We start from the raw sequence: 17,174 nt of genomic DNA, 5'->3' as shown, positions 1-17,174 counted from the left end.
TGTTCCTTTTCTTCTTCCTCAGTAGAACGAACTTTTGTCTTCATTGATATTCTCCATAGTAAAGTTTTCTATTTCATTTAGTTCTGCTCTTTTCTTTATTTTTTTTCATTCTACTTTCCTTGGGTATATTTTGCTTTTTTCCTAAATTCTTGAAATCGATGCTTAGTTCATTAATTTTTATCCTTTTATTTTTATTTCTTCCATTTAAGCTTGCACATTTTTTCTCCAAATACTCTTTAGTGGGAACTCATAAGTTTTTTATTTTAGTCATTTATCTTAAAATATTTTCTAATTTTCATTGCGATTTCCCCTTTGACTCATAGGTATCTTAGAAATGTGTTTTCTTAATTCCCAAATATATGAGTATTTTTTAGTTATCTTTTAATAATTGATTGTGGTCAGTGAGCTTGTTTTGTATAATTTTAATCCTTTTAAATTTCTGTTAAGGCTCCATTTAATGTCAGTTTTTATGAAACGTTACATGCGTGCTCGAAAGTGATATGTACTATGTGTGATTAAAACAAAAACGTGGTGAATGTTTAAATACAAAAATTTATTACAGTAAAAGACACATTGCATTAATCCCCTTCAAAAGACTCCCCCTCGCTTCAAACACACTTATCCCATTATTCTTGCCACTTTCTGAAGCGGTTCAGGAAGTCCTGTTTCGTGAGTGTTTTAGTTACGCTGTCGTGGCTGCCTCGATGTCCTGAATCAATTCAAAATATTTACCTTTCGAGGTCATTGTGACCTTGGGGAAGAGCCAGAAGTCACAAGGTGCCAGATCATGGTCACTACAGCATCACCATAAACTAATTTTAACATTTCCTGTGTTTCTTTAGCACTTTTTTGCAGTTTGAAACAAAATTTCATGCATTGTTCGTGATCCATGATTTATGACACACTTTAAAAACATACCTTCTCTCAACCGTAGCTCACACCGACTGACTGCACCGAACAAGTTGAAACTTGTCGCACACGGTTCCTAAGGTTCGATGTGCCCTTCCCATGTTGAAGATCCCTGCCTTTCTGTTGGATGGCATGGGGCAGCAGCATTCACCGTATTTTTTTATCACATCTCGTATTCTACAGTTATTGGATTCAGTGGACTATGTAATGCCATTAATTCAAGTTTGTTAATTATATTAAATATTTTTTATCCTCACTAATGTTTTTGCCTATTCTAGCTATTATAGAGAGAAAAACTATTTTATCTGGTAGCGGTATAGCTACACCATCTTTTTTTTTTTTTTTCGGTGAACCTATGCAAGGTATATCTTTTTCCATACTTTTATTTCATCCTGTATCTGTTTTAGATATGTCTCTTATAAACAGCATATAATTAGATTTTGCTTTTTTTATAGCCTGTCTTTGTCTCTTAACTGGAACATTTAAGTCATATTCATTTAATGTAACCACTAATGTATGTAGGTTTAAGTATGTCTTCATATTTTATGCTTTCAATGTATTTGTACTGACAGTTCTCCACTTCACATTAGATCTTTCTTCCCTTCTTTTGGGTTATTTTTAATCATTCACTTTTTTTCCTTTGACTAGTTTGGATGTTAAGTAATTGCTCTTCTTTAATGGTTACCCTTGAAATTTTAATTTAACCAAAGTTGATAAATAAATTAGAGGTGATTACTATCCCTACTCTTCTTTTGGACAGTATAGGAACATTAAATTGCTTAAACTCCATTTATCCCCTTTCTGCTTGGTGGTAGACTATTTGTGATACACTGTGTCAGTTTTGATTAGAGTCTTTTAAGGACCCACAGATGGAACAAATGTGATGCGGGAAGAAAAAAGTGAGAGAGCAAAGAATTTACTTGAGAAAACTCTGTATATCTGTCAGGACTCTTTTCATTGCAAGTGATCAGCTTTGACTCTCAACTTTAGAAAAAAAATCTGTTGGCTTATAAAATTGCATAGCTGGATCTAGGGGCTCAAAAATTGTGTGTGTGTACGTACTCGTATGTCTTTCTCTCTTTCCCCACCCTTACTTCCTCCCTCTCTTCCTCTTTCTGTCTCTCCCTCCCTCCCCCGTCCATCTCTCCCAGTTGCTCAACCTTGCTTGTCTTAATTTGGCTTCATTCCTCAGATGAACTATTCTGAGTTGCCCCATCCCTGGCAAGGGAGGTGGGATGTTCTGATTGTCTACTTTGGATCAAGTGTCCATCCTATCTGCTGGAGGACTGAGGCACTATGAATGACAGCCCCACTAGGACTAAATGGAGGGGGAGTGGAATTCCTCTAAGGAACCAGAAGAGGGAAGGTGTGCTGGGCAGACGAAAGTTATGGCTCCCACAATCCACTATACTGAGTAATGACTGGAAGAGTGATGCAAAAAATGAAGAGGGTTAGAGAGGTTGCAGTTGGAATTAACTCAGTTAACATGTACAAGAAAAAAAGAAGAGGACATCACACAGCCCTTTCTAAGAGAAACTTGTACATCCACAGCTCCTGTTCATGTAGGGGCAGCCCCAGACAGTGATATTTTCTAGTATGAAATCTTGCTCTATCCCTAACTCCTAGTAGTCAAAACTTACTGGACCAGAGATGGACATCAGACCCAGGAACAGCCAATTCCTGACTCACCAGGGACCTGTGCAGAGGCCTTGGGCTCAGTCTCGTGGAGGCACCTCAACTGTGATGCCTAGTAACTAAATAAAAAAGGGAGTGATAGTTTGTTCCTGGAATGAGGGATAAGACTACCTTTTGGGTAGCTGTTATAAGTGCTCATTTGAGATGACATATAAAAGGTACCTGGTGTTTAGTAAGCCCCATCACACCTTTCCCCGCCCCCAGGTCACCCAGCTTGTTAATGTTAAATCAGCTCTAAAACTCAGACCCCGGATCCCGACCCAGTGCCCTCCGTAGGTGAACCACAGTGAGCGAACAATGCCCTGAAGGAGGGGAGGGCCCCCTGGCTCCCAACCATGCTCAGAAAGCACCACGTGTGCTACAGAACACAGCGTTCTGCTCTATGTCATCGAATTTCAAAGCTGAAATAAGAAACAGCTGGTGATTTCTCAGGCTGAAGAGAGCTAAGGTTTAAAGAAATGATGAAAAGCCCAGCTGAGATTTTTTGTCATCTTCAAAGTTTTACATTTTGTATCATTTCCAATAATGTGTGTATGAGTGTAGATGTAGGTAGGTATTAATATGTGTACGGGGCTCTTTCGTGGTTCCCAATATTTTACTCTTCTGTGTATTTTTCAAACAAAAATCCACAAAACTTTAGGGAGATTTACTTTGATTTGAAGAAAGGTCTAAAATCATTAACCCATTACGGTTGCTTAACACAGTTTTTTTACACTGGAGCTTAATACAGTTATTTACACTGGACCTTTGTATGCCTTATAATGTGGGGAGAAAGGATCTTTTTCTCCTTTGTTGGTACTAGAGTTCTGAGCTGTCCTCGATAGTTCCCCGCCCCCGCCACCCCTTACTTTTGTATTAAAAGCAAAATTCCCACCACTTTGATACTGATACGGCCTCGCCTCCCCTAGATAGGAAGTAGGTGCATTTTCTTCATTTTACAAACACTGGGACATGGAAGCAGAATTGTTAAGTCCCGGCCCACAAGATTGCCCAGTGAGGGAGAGGCAGAGCCCCTACTAAAAGCCTGTTGAGCCCCTATTGTCTGAGTCATTTCTGCACGGGGTAGGGCCCTCTGTGCTGGGACTCAAGGCAGATCCCTGCTGCCCCCAAATTAATGAAAACTCTGTGTGAACTGACCCAGCTGGCTTGTCTCCCTGACCCCATCATACTCCAGGAGCTGCAGCCAGACCGAACCTCTTACTACTATGTCCTAAATCCAGCTGCAGGTTTCCTACCCTGGGGCTTTTGCTGACACTTTCCTTTGCCTACAGTCCCTTTTTCTCCATTCTCAGTCCCCATTCCTACCCATATCCCAGAGTCCAGCTTTTCCATGGAGCTTGGCTTTGTGGTTAAAAACCCAATCTTTAGGGTCGAGCCTAGCTGCAAAAGGGGACTCTGCTGCTGTCCAGCAGAGTGATTGGGGAATCATTTGTCACATAAGTTCCCTCAGGCTTAGTGTTTTCATCTGTAAAATGAAGACAATAATACTTCAAATCAGTGCTTCTCCAACATACAGGAATTCCCTGTTCATCTTGTTGAAATGCCACTTCTGATCCAGTAGGTACAGGATGGTGCCTAAGAGTTGGCATTTCTAATCAGCTCCTGAGTTCTGGGAACAACATCCTGAGCTATAAGGCTTTGGAGAGATGTTGAGAGAATAAAATAAATAAGACATGAAAAGTACTTCATATCCTGCCCTTCAAATAGGTAGCGGCTGCTGTTTTTGTTGCCTTCTATTATTATTGGCTGATTTCCCCAGCTGGAGGTCACATTTTCCTTCTTTGAACAAGAGCTTTCCCTCTTTTATGGCACTGAGCACTTTTTCCCTTTTACTGTGGCTTTGGTTCCTTTGTTTTTCTGGGGCTTTTTTGATGAGATATCTTTGTCTCCTACCAGACTTGAGGTGGGGTCTTTATCTGATTCCTGACTCCCTGACTGCTTACCAGTGGTCTTATACAAAGTAAGTGTTGACTACATACTTGGGTCATTTACTTATTTTTTTGTTTTATTCCACGGGGATCTGTGTTACAGTAGGGATTCTATAGCCAATGGTTGGAGTACTACTCCGAGCCAGGCATAGTTCTAGGCATAATACAAAGCAATGCTACAAGGTTTCTGCCTTTAAGGAGCTTACATTTTCCCCAGGGGAGACAGATAATAAGTAAAGAAAGCACATTATATGTAAAGTGATAAGCTCCTTGAGGGCAGAGAATGTGTCTAATTCATCACAGTGAGTTTCCTCATAGTAGGTGTTCAGGCACAATGTCACCTGGCCACGTTAACATCTGTATGTGCAGTTTCACTTTTCACATGAGTAGTCCCTATGGCTCTAACACAGGACTTCTCACGTCCCCTTCACTCACCCCACCAATCCACTCAGATTTTCTCCCTGACCCCAATTTGCCTACCCATCATGATGCCCAGCAAACTAAATGGCCCATAGAACCCACCCGCTCAGATTCAGTGGGAGCAAAACAAAGCAAAGCTTTACTTCTAGTGCCTTATGTGACAAGACTTCTGTATAGTTTTCTAAGGATGTCCACTCCCAGTTTCTCCTTAGCAAGTCCTTTTCCAGTTTATGGCTGTTAGATGTTACTAAGGTGAGAACTTGGTCAGCAGACTTCTGTCTCTTTACTCTCTCCACTCACTTTAGTGATCTCATCTCATCCCATGGCTTTAAATGTCATTCAGGTGTCTGTTTAAATGTCACTTCCTTAGAGATCTTCCTTAACAACCCTATCTGAAATAGCTCACATGCTCATGCTCGCTGGCACCCACACACAGCCCTCTTAACCTGCTTTATTTCTCTTCATAGCATTTATGTTATTATTTTAAAATTTTATTGTCTGTCTCTGAAGGTAGAGTTTACTGCTTGTCAGTACTTGGAACAGTGCTGTGGGGACAGAGCCCCAGAGAGCAGTTTCCAGGCTCTCGGCCTCACATGGAAAGGTGCTGGCTCAGGTAGTAGATGGCTGTCGGCTGTGGCTAGTTGGCCGTCAGCTGTGGCCGGTTAGCCAATTGGCCATTGATATAACTGCCCCGACTATGGTGGAGAGAGGGAGTCGGTCAGTTGGCAGAAAAGCGGACAGCAGGTCGCATGTCATGTGAATCCAGCCTCCAGTGAGACTATAGTGATATGACTCTCCTACCTATGGCTTCGTGGGTGTTCCTTTTTGGCCTCACCATATCCTGTGTTCTTGTGTGGGGAGCGGGAGCTGAGACCCCGCATGACACCCCGCGTCACAAATGGCGCAGAGAGCAGGGTATGGTGCTGGCCGAAACTCACCGAAGCATGGTGGAGCAGTTTGTGCGTGTAAAAGTTCAGCTTCGGGAGGCCCTCGAGGAGCGACGCCAGGAGCGGGAGGCAAGGTCTGCCTGGGAGGCTCGAGCCTCCACATGGCACACCTCTCTCTTGGCCATGGAAGGCGTTGTCTTCCTTTTGTTGATCTGCTGCGGCCTTAGGCTCCGAGGATTGTGGACATTATACACCGAGGCCACCATCCACTCAGACACCTGGCATGGCGAGCAGGATTCCGACCAGGTAGGAAAGTAGTCTGACTCTGGGCAGGAGGACGTGTGACCCCCACACAGTGTGTGGTGTCCGGTGGCCACTGTTCTCAGGAGTTGGACCCCAAAGGAGGGGTGAGAGGACATGGACGGCTCTCCGGCCAGCGTGGAGAGGGCCCTGCAGGCTCTGGCTGAGCGGTTGCCAGAGGAGGAGAAGGCTACAGCTGGCAGCGTGGGCTGGATGTTCCTCACGGTCTTGAGTCTCAACACAGAAAATGCGCTTAATGAAATGGCCCAGGTGCCAGACCAGGTGTCCCGGTTGGAAGCGCTGGAAGCCCGGGTCCACCTGTTAGAAGAGGGGCCCCACAGTGGAGACTCTGAGTTTGACTCATGATTTGCAAGTGATGCCAGGGGTGGTGGCTGAGTGGCCACCTCAAGTGACTGTAGTATACGGAGGTCCCAATACCGGGATGATTTTGCGGGGAAACTATGTGCTCTTACTATGGCCTATTATGGGGTCCCCTGTTCTGTTACATGTTGAAACTATGTAACACTGGACTACTAAACTATGTAACATGTAACTAAGGAACCCCAAGCACTGCCATAAAGGTCTGGTACCACAGACCAGGAAGGGTGACAGTGGCAGCGACCCTCCTTTCCAAGGACAAAAAGCTAGCATGCATCCTCCCAGAGGGAAGGGATTTGCCATTGTTGGTTCCTAAGACTACTGTTTCTTTTCGTCCGTAGGAGCTGATAGGCTAATATGGCACAGGGACCCTCGCAGAAGATGCTTATCACGTAGATTGTGAGGCGAGACCCTGTAGAGGTGAAGTGTGGGGACAGAGCCCCAGAGAGCAGTTTCTAGGCTCTCGGCCTCATGTAGAAAGGTGCTGGCTTGGGTAGTAGATGGCCATCGGCTGTGGCTAGTTGGCCGTCAACTGTAGCTGGTTAGCCAATTGGCCACTGATATAACTGCCCCGGTTATGGTGGAGAGAAAGAGTCGGTCGGTTGGCAGAAAAGCGGACAGCAGGTCACACTTCGTGTGAATCCAGCCTCCAGTGAGACTATAGTGGTATGACTCTCCTACCTATGGCTCTGTGGGTGTTCCTTTTTGGCCTCACCATATCCTGTGTTCTTGTGTGGGGAGCGGAGCATGACAACCCGTGTGACAGTGCCTAGCACAATAGTTGACAATCAACTAATATTTCTTGAATAAATATTTTTTTTCCTTTGGAAATTCTCAAAATCCTCCTGAGATGTAGCAGGACAGCCATCATTAGCCTGTTTACTAATGAGGAAATTGGCTCAGAGAGGTTAAAGGATTTGCGTCAAGTCACGGGGTTGGGAAGCAGTAGAGCCTGCTTGTTGAGAGCTAAGTCTTGTGAGACTCACCTCCCCAGAGGGTGGCCTCTGCCTGGCCCACGGAGACTGGGGACACCAGGTGGCTCAGAGGCATGTGAGGTGGTTCGGAGGTGCCACACAGAAACCTTGAGTTCTCACACTCTTAGGAACACATAAATAAAGGGGCAGCTTGAGGCCGACCTCACTGCGTGCTTTCCCCTGCCCCAGACACGTTCCCACTGTTGTTTCTCCTTTGCAGGCATCACACTCCAGGTGCACAGCCCTGCGGGACATTCGTTACTTTAATGGCTCAGAGGCCCCAGTGGCAAAAAGGAAGGGCAAAACTTGAATACAATTTTTTTAAAAATGTTACTTGGATATAGAAATCCCTATTGTTGTATGGATCCCCACGGATTAATGTAAATAAATAAAGCCACATGGAACAACAGGGAATGTGACATTTGAATAAAAGGAAATTCTCATCTGAGCTCAGAGGCGGTCTGGACTGTATTTTTTTTATGCCCATACCATACTGACTTGTGGCTGACAAGCTGAGGGAGTCTAAATTATGGGTTTTGTTTTTAAAGAGTGTTAAGTTTTATTCTAGCAGGCAGTTAAGACAGTGATGGAACCTTTTAATCCTGTCAGGCTTGCTTTTATTCTTCCAATTTGAATTTGTTCTATGGCATATCCTTTCTGAGTGTTCGCATGAATCGTCCATATTCTCAGCTGGAATTCCATGGTCTCCCAATTCTGTGCGAGCTCTAGTATCAGTTTACCCCATGGCAGGCGACGATGAAGTCTTGCCCTGTGCATGTGCGGCCCAGCTCACAGCCAAGAAACTGCTCACCCACCCCACCCTCACCCTGTGCCGCTCGCTCCATTCTGGTCCCCTGCCTCAGACTCCGCTGCCTCCGCAGCACAGAACTCAAATCTTCCTGCTCAGTGAACCCACCACTCTGCTTGGTCTCCATCTCCCTACACCACGATAAGGAGGTACCCCAGGATGAAAGCCGAGGCAGTCCTGCACTTCCCTCCTATTTCTCTTCTCAAAGGTCACAGTCCTGTGCAGCTGGTGGCTGCTCAGTACCTGAAAGCATATATTCAGTCGCCTCAGACAGTTGGTCCAGCTTTATAGTTGTTTATGGCACAGGGATGAATCTAGTTCCAGTTACTCTGTCATGGCCTGAAGTAGAAGTTCAGGTTCAGTTTTGGATATGATGCTGAGTATTTAGTATCTGTGGGACATCCGAGTACAAATGCCCAGCATGCAATTGGTTGTGCTTATGGAGCCTTTAAAAGAGACCATTGGGGCTAGAGATTCAGATTCTGTAGGTGCGACTTTAGTGGTCGTTGAAGCCAAGGGAATGAATGTGATCTCTTAGCTACAGAATGGTTAGAGAGGAGTAGAAGAGCAGTTTTCTCTTAAAGAGTCTGAGAAGGTATAGGTGAAAAAGTAGGTGAGGAACAGGAAACCACTGTCACAAACACCGTGAATAAATGGCATTCATCAAGGTGAGTAACAGCTGTCAGGAACCTAGCCTTTTCTCTGTATATGTTATGTCCAGAGCCCAGCTTTTCTCCACTGCTTCTGAGGATTTAGTAAACTCACTGGGTGATCATTAGGGAACAACCTACATACCCAGACTCCAGTACTAATCTGTAGCATGAAATCCACACATGTCTTGAGGAAGTTCTGAGTTTCTTCCAGACATAATCACATGTTTGTGCTTCCAGAATTCTTGGGGCTTAGAAGCTGACAAGTATGATCATCATTTTCACAGAGTTGAGAGGAAAACCAAGGCCCTGGAGAGGTTAGAAACTTGATTAGTTGTAGAGTCTACCCTGTTTCTAGTTTTAGTTTCTAGTTGTCTAGAGACTTTATAGGGTTTCAGAGTTGGAAGTGGCTCTAGGTCATCTAACACAATCCCCTTGTTTTGCAGGTAGGAAAACTGATACTCATAAATGAGAGGGCTTTAACCAGGTATAAATAACAGAAATTCAATGAAGCCAGTTTAAGCAAAAAGGAGAATTTATTACGAGTGCAGAGACAGCTGATGGAATTCAAAAGGCAAGGACAAAGCTGAAGCCATGACCTGGAGTGCTGTAGAGAAACTAGAATGTTCCTTGTTTCTGCCCTTGCTCTGCTTTTCCCGTTGTCTCTGATTCATTCTTTTCTTATTGTACAACAGCTTCTTGTGCCCCACCCCCAAGAAAATGATCACCAGCAACTATTCCTAAGTTTATAGCTTAGAAAAGAAGCTATCCCTCCCCCTCTGTTCAGGAAAGAGTCAACCCAATTCTAGAATCACAATTCATATTCCCCTGGGGAAGGTTTCAGTGGCCTAGTTGGAGCCATCCAGAGTCCAATCAGTTGCAGCCAAGAGGCTGGAGAAGCATTGTTCTCCACACACAGCTGTAGGGAGCCTACCTCTGTAACCACGTAGTGTAAATTGCTGCGGGGAGAAGAGGATATTTTCCAGAAGAAAGAGGGGGCAGATGGCTGGGCAGCTAGCCTAGTAGATGTTTAGGACACTAGGGTTACATCAGTAACCAGTGGCAGACCCAGGACCAAGACCCACAGCGTCTGTGGAGAGCAGTCTTTCCTGAGGTTGTCTCACATGGGGAAGCCATGGTAGTTATATGCTCTGGTAACCAGGAGAGACAGACAGTTGGGCACTGCCTGCCTCAGCTCTCATTCCTATTGGTGTGATGAAATAGAGGTCCTTCCCTGGGAGCCTAGGGGATCCAGAGCTCTGGGGCCATAGCAGCCAAAGGCGGTTCCCTCTATATTAGTCCAAACTCTTTTAGTTACCAGTCACAGAAACCCAAATCAAACCAGCTTAAGCAAAAAGGACATTTCTTAGAAGGCCACTGAGGTGTCTCACAGAATTGAAGGATGAACTGAAGGTTTCAGGGCATCTGCAGGAATCTGGAATCAGTACAATCAGGACACACTTACATGTGCTCACGTTTTTCTTTCCCTTTTTGTTTTTATCTTTAATTTCTCATTTCTGCTTGGCTCTGTTACCACAAGGTTTTCTTCACAAGGTGGGAAGTGCAGCTGCCAGCATTTCTGAGGTCACATCCTTCTATTATCTGACCAAAGAGAAAAGAGGGTCATCCCATCTGATTCCAGGTAGAAAAATCCCAGAAAAGGATTCTGATTGAGGGGATGGAGCCCCATGATGATTGGCTGGGCCTTGTTCTCTTGCTCACCCTCGGGTTAAGGAAAAGCTGAGGATATTTTAGGGGGGATCCTAAGCCCCAGAGTCAACCAAAACCTCTTTTGTTCTGTGTCTCCCAGGTGACCATGGAAGCTAGTGGGCTCCCTCTGGAGCTGTGGCGCATGATCCTGGCCTACCTTCACCTTCCCGACCTGGGCCGCTGCAGCCTCGTATGCAGGGCCTGGTATGAGTTGATCCTCAGTCTTGACAGCACCCGCTGGCGGCAGCTGTGCCTGGGCTGCATGGAGTGCCGCCACCCCAACTGGCCCAACCAGCCTGATGTGGAGCCTGCGTCTTGGAGGGAGGCCTTCAAGCAACATTACCTTGCCTCCAAGACATGGACCAAGAATGCGCTGGACTTAGAGTCCTCTATCTGCTTTTCTCTGTTTCGCCGGAGGAGGGAACGTCGTACCCTGAGCGTTGGGCCAGGCCGTGAGTTTGACAGCCTGGGCAGTGCCTTGGCCATGGCCAGCCTATATGACCGAATTGTGCTGTTCCCAGGCGTGTACGAAGAGCAAGGCGAAATCATCCTGAAGGTGCCCGTGGAGATCGTGGGCCATGGGAGGCTGGGTGAAGTGGCCCTGCTGGCCAGCATCGATCAGCACTGCTCAACCATGCGCGTGTGCAACCTCGTCTTCATGCCGGCGTGGTTCTCTCCCTTCATGTTTAAGGTGGGTGTCCACATCAGAGGGATGGCCTCTCCAGCCCTGCCTTTGGGCCGCGGTGTCTTTTCAGTGGGTTTGTAATCCCTTTTCTGTTGGAATTGAGAGTTTAGTCATTATTTCTATAATACACTCCTCTGAGTTCTGCACCAGTTGACAAATAGGCACAGGGTCAGTAGAGATGAACATTTTGCTTTATTCCTGGCAAAGCTGTATTTAAAAAAGTAGCCTTGGACTTGAGGCCAAAATTGTTTTGTGCTTCTTCCCTTCCAAACTGGATCAACTGGAGCCACAGGTGGAGCAGCTAGGTGGGAAAGCCAGTTCCTGGGAGCATGCCACATGGTGACAAAGCAGAGAATACTTTATGGCAGCATGCCCAGAGGGAAAGCCAAAAAAGGGGAGGTGACGCAGGACCAATGACTTTCAGTGCATTAGCTCCACCCTGTGGAGGGTCAAAGAAGGTCAGGCTTTTACCAAGGGTGACTAGAGAGAGGGCCAGGAAATATCAGTCCCAACACATTCCTTCTAGGAACACAGAGCAGAAGTTGCGTTCAAAGCAAAGTGTGTATTGAGAGGTTGGTAGCTCCTGGCAGAGCAGTCTACAGCTCTTACGTTGCCTAGAAACTGACTGCAATACCTGGATTATGTACCCAGTCAACAAAAATGATATTGCCAATATTACCACCAATAACAACTAAATTGTCTCTCGGGTTTGTAATGATCGTTATAACACCAGTCATTTACCATGTACTTACTGTGTGCCAGGCATATGTTTAACAGCCATTTATTAAGATGGGTCATGTCATCTGATTTTATAGGTGAGCAAACAGAGGCTCAACAAGATTAAGTGACTACCCAGGTCTCAGACTTGATAAGGGACAGAGCTAGGATTCAAAGTGTGTATTTATAATCTAGGTGACTTTCCATCTATGGCCTCATTTGATCCCCACAGCAAACATCTGTGGCAGACGGAGCAGATGTGGTATCCCGTTTGCAGATGAGGGCCACCGAAGCTCAGAGATGCTGTTACTTTCTCAAATGGATAATTAGTGAAGTTAGATCTCAAATCCAGGCCTTCCAACTCTAAGCACTTGTGAAATTATATTGTGCAAGATTCCCTGCTTTTAGGACTAGAATGTTTCAGGAGGACTGATGAGCTCCTCCTGTGCTAGTCTGCAGACCCAGAAGAAGAGCTGGTTTCCAGACCCTTTACGTTTCATACATTTATTCTTAGAGCAATATGTTCATTTTGGCTCCACTTTCCCTTCAGAAGTGTAGCCACGAATCCTCAAGGGATGGGGCCTGGCCTTAGACTTCTTTGTAGCCCAGCCCACCATCTGGCTTAGTGCTCAGCATATATAAGTGCTCAGTCCATGACTGCCTTTTCACTAAAAATGGGATTAGGGGCTAAAATGACCTGGCCTGAAAAATGCAAAGGCCAGGGTGATTTCAGTTTTCAGTGACTTCCGAGGAGAACCTTAGCAGTGGCTAAGCATCTCCAGAGAGCTGGTGTTTATCGACAGAAAGGACCAAGCAAGAGAAAATAGAATTAAATTACAACAAGAAAAAAATTCAGCTAGCCATAGGGAAGAACTTAGAGAGGTTAAGAGGGTAAGCTGTCAAGGGAAGTCATTGCTAGAGAATGTAAGAATTGTTCAAGGGGTGGATGTGTCTGGATTACTCAGGGGCATCATAAAACATTTCCTCATTTTATGGTTCATATCCATCGGATGGAATTTGGCGCAAAATCCAGAAACAGCTCTTTTTCAGGAATATGGAGTAGTTGGACTCCTCAATCAGGCCCAGAGAGCTAAGGGGCTCAGGTGAGTTGTGCTATGGGGTTTAGCACTCCCCTGCCCCACTCTGGAGCACTCTTTGCTCTTTACATCCCTGACCCCAAATGATAATACTTAACTTTTATTGATTATCAACTTTATGCCTGGCTCTGTGCCTTGTGCTTTGTTTGCTAGTAAGCCCCAGGTTGCAGACAAAGAAACTGAGGCTTAGATAGGTGAAGTCGTTTGTCCAAGGTAACATACTTGCAAGAAGCAGAGCTAGGAGCTGTCCCGTGTGGTCAGATTCCAGAGCCCGTGCTCTTAACCACTGTTCAGCATTGCCCAGCCGTGCAGCATACCTGCCCCCCTCTTTCGGGACGTGGCCTGCTGTCTCTTGCTGTGTCCCACATGCACCAGTTGCCACACAGACTGGACTCTTTCCCAGCACCTCTGGCTGGGCTTCCCCACTGCCTGCCCCAGCCCAGGCAGGGCTCAGCCCCTCCAGCCTCAGGCTGCTGCCTGGCTCTGTCCTGAGTTCGGACACCAAGCTGGTGCTCTGTGATGTGCAGCAGAGCAGCAGGCTCGGGAGGGCATGCGGCTGCAGGGCCAACGGCAGGTGCAAATGAAGGGAAAGTGCTTAGAAAGGTAAGACCTAGGAAAGCGCTACGTGATTCGACACATTCTTCATAGAACCCAGACTTCAAGCTGGGACTCTCACACCCTAAGAGATCTTGGTAAAGTTGGGCTCACATCCCAGCCACTTCCTACGTTTGTAAAAATTCAAAGCTCTCCCAATCATTTCTGATCACCCCTACAGTGACGCTTTCCTGGTTCACCTTCTGTGTTAACATGTGTTGATTCCATTTCACCCAAACATCCCCTGATCCTTCAGCTTCTTTCCCCTTCCCCATTTTCAGCCCCTGTCCCCTGACTTTTATTCTCACGAGGCATTTCTTGAGTATTAGGAGAGTGTACTTGAGGTTTGAGGTTTTTAGGAAGAGCCCTGCCGCAGAGCGTGAACTTTTCTGCCGTTATCCATTTCCATTCTCGTCTCCCTCCCTTTGGGATTAGGGGGAAGGAAGAGCAGGCCACTGCAGTTATCTTCCCTCTGCTGCAGAGCCACTCCCCAGTTCCTCCTGGGACCAACTGACACATACCCACTTGGGGAAGGGAACATAATCAGCAGGACAAATGGCGCCTGCATGTTCCACATTCCTTAACGAGCAGTTAGAGTATTGAGTAGCAGAACAGATCTTATTCCTGTTATCTCCGCTTTCTCTTTTTCATTCCCCAGACTACATCCGGTCATGTCCAGTTTGACAACTGCAACTTTGAGAATGGGCACATCCAGGTCCATGGCCCAGGAACCTGCCAAGTGAAGTTTTGCACCTTCAAAAACACCCATGTCTTCCTGCACAACGTGCCTCTGTGTGTTCTGGAAAACTGTGAATTTGTGGGCAGTGAAAATAACTCTGTGACTGTTGAGGGCCACCCGTCTGCGGACAAGAACTGGGCCTACAAGTACCTGCTAGGGCTCATCAAGTCCTCTCCCAGTATGCTCCCCACAGAGAACGCTGACTCTTTAATGTCCCTGGACCTGGAGAGCAGGGACCAAGCCTGGAGCCCAAGGACCTGTGACATCGTCATTGAGGGCAGCCAGAGCCCTACCAGCCCAACCTCTAGCTCCCCAAAGCCAGGCTCCAAGGCTGGCTCACAGGAGGCAGAGGTGGGCAGCGATGGGGAAAGGGTGGCCCAGACCCCAGATAGCAGCGATGGAGGTCTGAGTCCCAGCAGTGAGGATGAGGACGAGGACCAGCTCATGTACAGACTGTCCTACCAAGTGCAGGGCCCACGCCCTGTGCTGGGGGGCTCCTTTCTGGGCCCACCTCTGCCAGGAGCATCCATTCAGCTGCCCAGCTGCCTAGTGCTGAACTCGCTGCAGCAGGAGCTGCAGAAAGACAAGGAGGCCATGGCACTGGCCAGCTCCGTGCAGGGGTGCCTCATCCGCAAGTGCCTCTTCCGGGACGGGAAGGGCGGCGTCTTCGTGTGCTCCTACGGCCGAGCCAAGATGGAAGGAAACATCTTCCGGAACCTGACTTATGCGGTGCGGTGTATACATAACAGCAAGGTGCTGTCCCCAGGTTTCCTCTACAGAGCCAGGAGGCCTTACTGGGTCACCAGGGACATGATTGTTGATTGACGAGAGGCCTCCTGTGGCTACATGCAGGAGGGCTTGGATGGGGCTATTTTGCATCTTTAAAAACTCACACACTTGCCTCATGTCCATTCTCTGATTTGGGCAGGGAAGAAACCATTCTTCCCATTTGATGCCATTATACAGCGTTAGTTATAACCCTCTTGATCTATGGCCCTCAGGGGACTTCTGGCAGGAATCACGCAGCTAGTGACTCAGTTGTGCAGCTAGTCAGTCTCTAAAAAGGAACCTGAAAAACTGCTATTCAGGTTTCGTGGCTACACAAAACTCATGTCTCCTGAGGACCACTGTATGCTAAGTAGCATTCGTATTGTACAAGCAGGGATCTGAGGGCAGGAGTGCAGGGCTTACTGAGCTGGTCCCTGTGCCCAGGAGCAAGACCTAGCCTGCGCCAGTACTGTTTCCCCTTGGGAACGTCCCCAGGAAGGGAAAGGCTGGCAGAAGGAGCCCGCTTGCTTGGGGCTCCACAAAGAAAAGTGTCACTGACTCACTTTTTCTTACTTCTTTGTGTATCTTGCACTTTTTAGTTGAAAGTCGGGCATCTCGTACAGGACAGTAGAGACTGAGGTAGATCGTATTTATATGTGGAAAGGCGCATGCCATTAGCGGACCAGGGTTTGGGTTGATCCGGGCAGGAGTGGAGCTGCTGCAGATTTTCTTGTGGCTGGGGTTATCCTCAGTGTACCGCAGGCCTCACGTTTCTCCATCATTACCTTGTGTTTGTTGGCCAGCGGGCTTTTCTCCTCCTCGGGTCTCCCCTTTACCCCTGCTCCTCAGAGAGGATCTCTCTCCGTGCTCTTGACCTCCCAACAGTAGACCGTTTTCATTTGTCGCTCTGCGCTGGCTAGCCTGGTGACCTGGTGACGGTTCCGCTCACATCCTGATTTATCATTAGTCTTAGGTAGCTGCTGTGTCTATGGGCCAAGGCCCTCAGGGGTACACTATTGTCAGTGATCCTGCCTCACTCCCAGCACTAGGGGGGCTTAATATGTTTTCCTCCCACCTCCCCCGAGGTGCAGGTTTGTCTTTCTGGTTTGTTTGTTTGTTTGTTTTTTCTGTTCGTTTCCTGGAGAGTAATAGGCTTGTTCTATAGGAAATTTAGAGGAAAGAAAAATTCAGGATGCGCTTAATGCTTTCCCCACAGTGGCTATTCTTTTCCCCTAAGCCTCCATGGTGAGGGCATGTGTCCCATCTCTTGTCCTGGCCCTGGTCGTTCTTGTGAGGTCCATGGAGAAATGAAAGATGCAACTCCCCGGAGAGTTCCTGTTCTCTCACTATTTTCAGGCTAGTTGGTTGTCTTGCAGCCTTGGCTCTGATGGGTTTAAGAAAGGTTGTTTTGCCTCTTCTTGTAAGTGTGGGAGCAATGCTTTCCCCAAGTTTCTCCATCCTAAGCAGAAGCTAAAAGCTTCTCCTTGAATTGTACTTCCATTCTGGTTTACCCCTCACAGAATTTTATCCTAATGTAATATACTTTTATTGTTACTACACAATTGTTTAAAATGATATAAGTATATTCTAGATTTTTAATATAATTATTAAAAGAAGAAAATATAAGTGGCAATATATCCCCTTCCTAAGCTGTGTGCTGAGTTATGGTATTTTGTTTAAAGGAGGCTTCCTTATACCAGTACTTCTAATTGTCCCTTAGTTGGGAATTCCAGTCGTTTTTCCACCCCAGGATAATATACCAAGAAAGATTCAGAGTAGGCAAGAATAGGCCTTTGCTTATAAAGTGTAAGGGAAGGTGGAAGAAGAGAACCTTGCTCTCAGGTGCTTTCTCAGGCAGGTTTGATTTTGCAAAAGCATGTGTGGAAGTGGTGGACCTGGAACTTGATTCCATTCA

General features: G+C 46.5%; 1 protein-coding gene across 6 annotated transcripts in view; it reads left to right on the top strand.

Moving 5' to 3' along the window:
* The window catches only part of FBXO10 (F-box protein 10), a 43,156-nt gene that overhangs the window by 5,637 nt on the left and 20,345 nt on the right, over positions 1-17,174 (top strand). For all 6 annotated transcript variants that reach the window (XM_081067404.1, XM_081067403.1, XM_081067407.1 and 3 more), the window contains exons 2-3: positions 10,760-11,350; positions 14,411-15,244. In XM_081067404.1, coding sequence (XP_080923530.1) covers positions 10,766-11,350; positions 14,411-15,244 — 1,419 coding nt within the window. In that variant the 5' untranslated portion in view covers positions 10,760-10,765. The remainder of the gene's footprint in view (positions 1-10,759; positions 11,351-14,410; positions 15,245-17,174) is intronic.

Source organism: Rhinolophus hipposideros (genome assembly GCF_964194185.1).
Source record: "Rhinolophus hipposideros genome assembly, chromosome: 11".
NCBI classification, from domain to species: domain Eukaryota; kingdom Metazoa; phylum Chordata; class Mammalia; order Chiroptera; family Rhinolophidae; genus Rhinolophus; species Rhinolophus hipposideros.
Note: the sequence above shows the minus strand (reverse complement) of the source record. Positions and strands in the feature narration are given on the sequence as shown.